The sequence below is a fragment of the Talpa occidentalis genome, unplaced genomic scaffold (genome assembly GCF_014898055.3).
Source record: "Talpa occidentalis isolate TD23 unplaced genomic scaffold, MPIMG_talOcc4v2.1 talOcc4.3, whole genome shotgun sequence".
In the NCBI taxonomy this organism is placed as follows: domain Eukaryota; kingdom Metazoa; phylum Chordata; class Mammalia; order Eulipotyphla; family Talpidae; genus Talpa; species Talpa occidentalis.
Genome location: NW_023603184.1, coordinates 32,672,083 through 32,679,708, shown reverse-complemented (window position 1 = coordinate 32,679,708; position 7,626 = coordinate 32,672,083). Strand labels below are relative to the sequence as shown.

The 7,626-nt window shown below is 54.9% G+C and overlaps 1 protein-coding gene across 1 annotated transcript in view; it reads right to left on the bottom strand.

Moving 5' to 3' along the window:
- Positions 1–2,292: 2,292 nt before the first annotated feature.
- The window catches only part of KCNC1 (potassium voltage-gated channel subfamily C member 1), a 39,505-nt gene continuing 34,171 nt past the window's right edge, over positions 2,293–7,626 (bottom strand). The window contains exons 3-4 of the mRNA XM_054699398.1: positions 4,420–4,608; positions 2,293–2,493 (exon numbers count right to left, since the gene is read on the bottom strand). Of these exons, the coding sequence (XP_054555373.1) occupies positions 2,429–2,493; positions 4,420–4,608 (254 nt within the window). The 3' untranslated portion in view covers positions 2,293–2,428. The remainder of the gene's footprint in view (positions 2,494–4,419; positions 4,609–7,626) is intronic.

Genomic DNA, 7,626 nt, shown 5'->3' with positions numbered 1-7,626 from the left:
CAGGGTACAGTATCATTAGACAAAAGCTCACAGATGCCCCACCATGGCGGATGCTAGATAGATGTTACTCCCTTTTCCCCAATAGCTGCCGTGTCCTGGAAAACCCAGATTCTAAATGGCTTGATTTGCATCCCAGGCAAGTCCACCAGAGGCACCTTCTCCAGGGTGGACCTGGGTAGAGGGCTCCCTGCTGCAGTAGAGGCAGCTCAGCTCCTGCAGCCTGATACTTACGGGGGTAGGACACATCTAATGTGACCCTGGCAGCCCTTTGCTTAACCCTCAGGCAGAGTACTTACTGTACTCACTGCACCCCCAACCCTTGGTTCTCAGACTGCACAGGTGGAAGTTGAGGCAAGTGCTTAGAGGAAACAGAGACGGTCAGGTGAGAATAGGGCACCTACCTTCAGCCTCCCACCCTCAGGTGTTGTCCACCATGACCTAAGTTAAGGACTTTTTCACCAGAACATTCCTGGATTCTTTAATGGGTAGGGCAAGAATTGGAACCCCCAACCCTCCACTCTGCCACCCAAACCAAATGAACAACTAGAGCAAATCAAGATCCCTAGAAGAGGATTCCAGCCCTTCCAAGATGCCTCTGGCCTAAGGGAGGGGTATGCAATGAGGGGGTCCCCCAGGTAGGCCCAGCAAGGGTGCACACCTCTCAGTCAGACTCCATCAGATTCCCTGCCTCTGGCCATCAGACTCAAGAACAGCCCAAAGAAGGAGGTGACGATGGTCTACATGGGTGGGGGGGGCCCTGACATGGTCAGGTGCAGAGTCATCAGCATGGCAGGACTCTCAGAGAAGTTTCTAGTTAGTGAACCTGCTGGAGGATGTGCTGGTCTTGGGTCGGGTCCTGCTATGCCCTATCCCTTCTGAGAGCTGCCTCCCTCCCATCACCAAACAAGATCTGTAGCTGGGGCAGGGGTGCCAGAGGGTACCTTCTTCCTCATAGCCTGACTTTCCCCATCTGTGAGGCCTGCCAGCCCCTTGTACAGGTCCTTGAGAGCAGCAGAGCTGGACTCAGGCTTCCCTCAGCCCAGCCACAGGCCTGACCAGAGGCCCAGAACCACATTGCGACACTGCCTGCAGCAATAAAGACCCAAGTCCATGCTTCATCTCAAAAGTCAGCTTTTTATTATCGAGGGCCAGAGCCCAGGGAGGGCAGGTTGTTGAGCTAAAGCAGGATTGCTCTCTTTCCAGGAAATGTTGCGAGCTGCAGTGAAGGCTCGAGATGTTGCATTTTTTTTTCCAACTCAAGCTTGTGTTTTTCAAAAATATCATCCTTCCCCACCCTACCCCCCACCACTAATTTTAGAATCAGACCAAAGCCAAGCTACTGTCCTCTGTTTCTGTTGGGAAAATACTATATTTATTTGAGATGCAGAAGTGTGTCTCTGCAAACCTCCGATTGCTTCAGGAAAACAAATCTGCTTTAGACTATACAGAAACCATGATACAAAATTTATTTCATGCTAGAATCGCTTTGCATAACATTGGGCATGCAGTTTTTTACTCTGAAGTACTAAATTGCATACAATGCCGGGTTGTGCCTTAGTGAAGGTGGAGGGGGGCCACCCCTCCCACAGTCCTGATCTTTTGGTGCTCTAAGTAACACTTGGAAAATCCATACGGTGTTGATTATTTACTATGAACAATTTGTTATGAAAGTTGGTCACACTGGATCTACACACCGATAAGATGATAGACTCAACCTAGACTAGCCGCTGTCAGGGGTGTTGGGGAGACATCCGCTGGGTCACAAGCATGCCAAACGGAGGGAAGGAGGCGGCAGTGTGAGCTTCCACAATTCTATTCGGAGCAAAGTTCTCAGTTTCCGCATGAGAGATGGATTATGAAGGTGAGGTCAATATGACCGATGACTGACCGACTGCCCCTCTTGGAACCTTTACTCTCCATCCCGTGTACAAAAAAAGGGGAGCAATCCATTCCCCGCCCCCCACCCCACCCCCGAAATGTACAGGTTGCGACCGAACGTCATTACAGTTTGGCTCCAACAACGTGTGTAAAAGTAAAGAGCTTTGAAAGAAAATAGAGGACTTTTGCTTTTTTCTTTTCGTTGTTGTTGTTGTTGTTTAGGGTAATCATACAGTTGCAGGGGGTGGTGGGTTTGGTTGGCTGGGTTTTCTGTTTAACTTCATGCAAGTCATGCTAAGGAGCCCCTCCACCCTCCCTCCCCAAATAAAATAAAAGTTTAAAAAAATGAAAAGAAAGAAAAGAAATCCTCTACGGTCAGTTACCATGTGACCGTAGAAAAAGCTACGTCCGTCCTAGTACAATGCCTGGGCCACTCGGACTCGTCCGGCAAACCTGCATGGCGTGAATTTACTCTGTCCGAGGGTGAGGAGGGGCTGCAGGTCCACCCAGATGCTTAATAGCCACCAGTGTCCTGGGCCAAGCCGCCTGGTCAAGTCACTCTCACAGCCTCTGTCGGCATATACTTAGCAATGACAGGGCTTTCTTTGCAAAGATCTGTATGTAAAGAATACAATTAACACTTGAGCTTCTCTTCTCGGCTTTCCCATCCCGCTTGGTACTTAGTTTTCAAGGAAGGAGGAGGAAAGACAGAACAGCCGCATGCAGAGGCAGGCAGATTCTTCTCCAGCTGGCTCGGTTTTCCCATGCAGTGCGCCAGCCTAGCACGCCTCTTCCTCTCCCTCCTGGGGAACAGGTTGAGTCCCTAATCTTCTCCTGTTCTGCGCATGGATTGTGGCCTGCAATTATCCTGAGAAAGCCAGTTCATGGCGGCTGGCATGACTCCATGGGGGTGGGGCCGTGGATGGGGGTGGGGCACTTGACCCTTGGCGCCTCCCAAAGACTCTGGCACCCATGTCTCTGTGGGGCCGGGGGGTGGGTACCACCTGCGGACAGTGTTTGCTGTTGGGGTCCCTGGACACTACGGGGAGAGGGGGCTTCTATCCCACACTCGTTGGGCTTCTGGAAACACAGTGAAGACGCTCCCCTGTCTTTCTTTTAGTCAACACAGATTGATCCAACATGGAAGATGAAGGAGATGGCAGCCCGTGAGACCTTACCTGGCCAGGCACAGCCATTCTACCTGCTTTCCCCCTTACTCCCCAAGGCTGCCCCTGTGACTAGACATTCTAGAACCTCCATCTGGGGAAAAGCCAGTTACAAAGGGGAGCATCAGGCCTATCCATGGACGGTGCCAGGAATGGGGCCCTTTCAGGCTGGCAGCCCCCTGCCATGCAGCACCATGCGGGAGCATATGCCGCACTGGGGTCTGAGGGACCTCCAGGCAGGGCAAGGAAGCAGGGACCAGCTAGATCAGGTGGGGACACCCAAGCGCAGTAACCAGGCCTGCCCCCATCTCAGTGCTGGCTGTTTCCCCTCTTCTGGCTTTGCCTTTTATTTTGAATTCCGTGTTTTGTCTTGTGTATTGTTTAACTACTTCAAATAATGGAGTGGTTGTGAACGGCCACAGCCTACACCAACTGTTGCTCTAAAAAACCAGCTATCCCTGTAGCCCAACCTGCTCACCCTGGTCAGCATGCATCCCAGGGGAGGCTCTGTCTGACATGCAGATGCCGCCCAGCCAGTCAGCTAATGCCAAAGATGGGCCAACGCCTTGAGCTAGGGTGCTCTGTGCCTCCCACCCCAAGCCTCTCCCCAGCCCATGCTCAAGCGCTACTAGAAGCCTTTCCTCCAGGGAATCAGCCTAAGATAAGGATCTGATACAAGGAGACCCTGCGCAGAGGTCACCACTGGGGTCAGCCTTCACAAACCACAAGGGGGCGCTGATCACACCCGGGCCTTGACTATCGGGCACTGGGGCTGGAAGGGGCTGCTTGAAGGAGTCCTACTTAACCACAATCTCCTAGCAAGTTCTCTATCTGCCGCTAGCCAGCTGACTGGTATACACCTCACCTCTGCAAGGACACTGGCCTCACCTCAAGCCACCTTGCTCTTCATGTCTCCCCTCCCCATGGCCTGTGGGCTCTCTCTAAAGGATGCCTCTTCCAGTGTGGGTCTTGAGTGGCTAAGGCCATAGGGTCCACGTTCAGGCCAGGACTACCCCTTCGCCCTCCTCCTCAGGGGAGATCACTTCACCTTCTGGGTCCAACCTGCCATTGGCCAGAGCACCCAGGAGGAGCTGAGGCTCCTTCTGCATCCTGGGTACCCCTCTGCCTTAGGTCAATCAGCTTGTTCCCAACCCCCTTCCTATCCCTTGCTCAACACAACCTACAGCTGCCAGGATCTCAAATTCTCTCTGCCAGCCTGACATCACTCTTGGAATAAAGGGACTTACACTTCAGGGGCCAACCCTTCTGTTCCTTGCCCCCCCTCAGTACACCTGCCTGCCCCTCAGCACCCCTCGCCCGCCGCCCCGCCCACCCATCTGCAGGAGCGTGAGGCGGGCCGGCCTCCTCTACATACCCTTTCTTATTCCTCCACCAGGTGGGCACGCGTACTCCCCGGTTGATAAGAGGAAGCAGGGTCCGTATCTCTCGCGGGTGCCTGAGCGCGTAAAGGGCAGGCCCTCATCGGGAGTGAGAGCCTGGTCTATGTGGGGGCAGTCTTCGTTCGCCAGCGCGGCCTTCGCCACCTCCCCATTCAGTTTGGAATCTTCAAACATATAAGCAGAAGCTATTGAGACACTGAAAACTGTTTAGTCGGGGGAGGGGACAGGCCAGAGGTGGGACACAGGCAGAGGGCAGCCCCTCCCTGAGGAAGGAAAAGTGAGCGGGCCACGGAGGGAGGTTCAAGGCCGGGGGGGTCCTCGGCTCAGCCAGGCAGCCTGAGGGCTGCCCACGGTGTTGGGAAGGAGGGGCTCCTGGGTTTGCTCAAAGTTTGCAAAAAGATGAATTGGTGATGGGCCCAGCAAGCACGGTGCCGGGGGCCGGGCCCAGTGTCCAAGGCGGGGCCAATGAGACAGGATGGTGTGGATGCATCATGGGTAGGGGGCCAGACACAGAGCTCAGGGGGAAGACAGACAGACACGCAGAAACACTCCAGTCCAGAGAAATGGCCTTTCTGGACCCCCTGCTGCTGACTGGAGCCTGGATGGGGCCCATCCACATCCGGCCAGTTACCAGTAGCTTCCCTAGCCTCACCTAGACCCCGCAGGGCGACTCTACTCCGAACCCCATTTGGACTAGTCTGAGCAGTCACTCATGTTGTGCCTCTCCACCCTGCCACACGCCCTCTCTGATCACTCAGCCTTTCCCTGCCCCCATATGAACACAACTTGCTCTGTCCCCGTACAGACTAGGCCTGGTCACTATGCAGGCTCTCTGTCCCCACAGACTCAACCTGGGCACTCTGCGAGCTGCATGCCCTTTCAGACAAGGCCTGGTCACATCTCCTCCATCTTTACACAGATCCCGTTTGACCACTCAGCCTCAGTCTGAAGCTAGTCACTCACTCTGCTCCGATTCCCCACACACATCAAGGCAGTGTCTTCTACCCGCTCGCCCCAGCGGGCCTGGTCAGCTTGCACAGGTAAACAGGCATGTATGCATGAGACGTGATAAGGGGGCCATGGATTTGGGAGGGCCTCCCAGTCCTTAGTCTCCTCTCAGCAATGCCTGGCAAAGCAGAGCAGCAAATGGATGAAGACAACAGCAGCTGATGAACTCAGGTGGGAAAGACGAGTCTTGGTCTCTGTGGTAGCCTGAGAAGGAAACTGGGAATGGGTTTGGGGGTGCATTGGGGGGGCAATGTCTGGCCAGAGCAAGGAGCTCTCCCTCTCCTGAGTCCAGGAGTGAGCTATAGAAGCCTCTGGAGTTGGCAGAGGTAGCTCTGTCCAGTTCCTGCCACACCCCTCTGCCGTCCCCATCACCGCCCCATCAATCACTCTTGGGGACTGAGATGGCCCCATACTGTGCCCTCAAAACAGAATCTTTCTGGACAGTGGGGAGCCAACTCAGCCCCCATGGTGGGCACCCTGGCTTCCTCTAGGACCTATCTAGAATGAGTCTTTCGCACAGACAGACACCAACGTGGGTGCCGCTGCATGAAGGTTCTCTGAAAGGCTAAAGAGAGGAAAACGCTGACACAGCCTCCACCCGATCTGACCCTCTTCCGTGACCCTGTTCACATGTGGCTACACGCAGAGGTGGTCCTTCTCCGTGTGCACACTCAGCGTGCCCGCGGGCGGGATCACGGCCGTGTACACATCATGTCACTACAAAGAGGCAGTCAGTCAAAAGAGAAATGGACCAATCAGGTTTATTCATAAAGCAAATCCAAAAAAAAAAAAAAAAACCCATCATAATTTTGGAACTTAAAAAAAGTCTGTCGTACAAGATGGCAAAGCATTTCACGTACATTGCGTTTCTTGACAAACCCCAGGGGCTTCGCTCCCCAATATACCCTGAACCAGAAAGGCCAGTTACCAAGGTAACTCTGACACCATGTGACTGGGCTGGGGCCTCTCTGGGGTATGGGGGCTGCCTAGACCTCAGGGGCCTGTCTGCGGGCACACACATGGACGCTCAGACAAGCTCCCTCCTGCCTCCCACTCTGGCTGGCCCCTGCCGTCCCCCCAGGGGTCTCTTGCTGAGAGAAGAGGCTGGTAAGGGAGCGGGGAGGACAGAGTGAATGAGGGTGTGCAGTTGGAACCCAGAGTACCCTGCACAAATTTTCATCAAGGAGAAAACAGAAGTCCTCCCAGGCAGTGTCTCCATCTGTGAGTCGAGCCAGGACCTGCTGTCTCTCTCTGGGCCACCAGCTGTTGTGGAGGCATCTATAGCCTGCAGCTCTTGCCCAGGGGTAGTGGAGCTGAGACCCCTTTCTTTAGCTCTGAGTGCTGAGCCCCACCCACTGGCTCTGCCCCCAGCACCATAGCCCTGGAGCATCTCGGCTGGTTTTCCCTACAGGGGCAGGGGCAGGAGCAGGGGCCAGCCATCAGGGATCTTGGATGGATGTGACCTAGATACCTTTCTCTCCTTGATAGGCCCTCCCCACCCCAAATAACCCTGGGCCCTGCTTCTCCTCTTGACCGTGACCTCTGAGGAGGGGGGCTATGACTGGGTAGGCATGTTTCATTCTTGCTGAGCGAATGAACCAGCCTGAGCTGTTGATCGACAGATTGGGGGTGGGGTGGGGGCTCTCAGAAACTGTGAGCATTTTCCCTGCCCAGAAGCATGGCTGGGAGAGAAACCAAAGAAGCCCCCACCCCCCCCCACTGAAACCTGCAGAACTCATGAAAGAGGCCTGAGGTGTGAACCCACTCAAGACCCCCACACTCCGCCTACACACTCTGTCCTTTGGATGAGATGATAACCAAGAACCTTGGCCCCCTTAGGCTCCCCAAAAGACCAGGGGCCCTGCTCCCTAGCCCAGCGTCTTCACGCCCTTCCTACCCCCTGCGATGATGAAATGGCAGCATGGGCAGCGTCTCACGGAGATGATTTCCAGGCTTTGAAATGGGCTGATAGAGATGAGCGTCCGCGAGAGGGTCATTTTTTTTTAAACTTTGGAGCAAGGAGAACCCGGTGGCTGGAGCCCACAGCTAGCGGGGCTGGCTCGTCTCCAGGCAGACGTGTGCTTACGTACTTACGGTTCACACCAGCCGTGGGCGCTGTGGGGGTGGGGCACGCGGGGCTGGGGCGAGGTGGGGGGCCGCTGGGCATTTCCTTG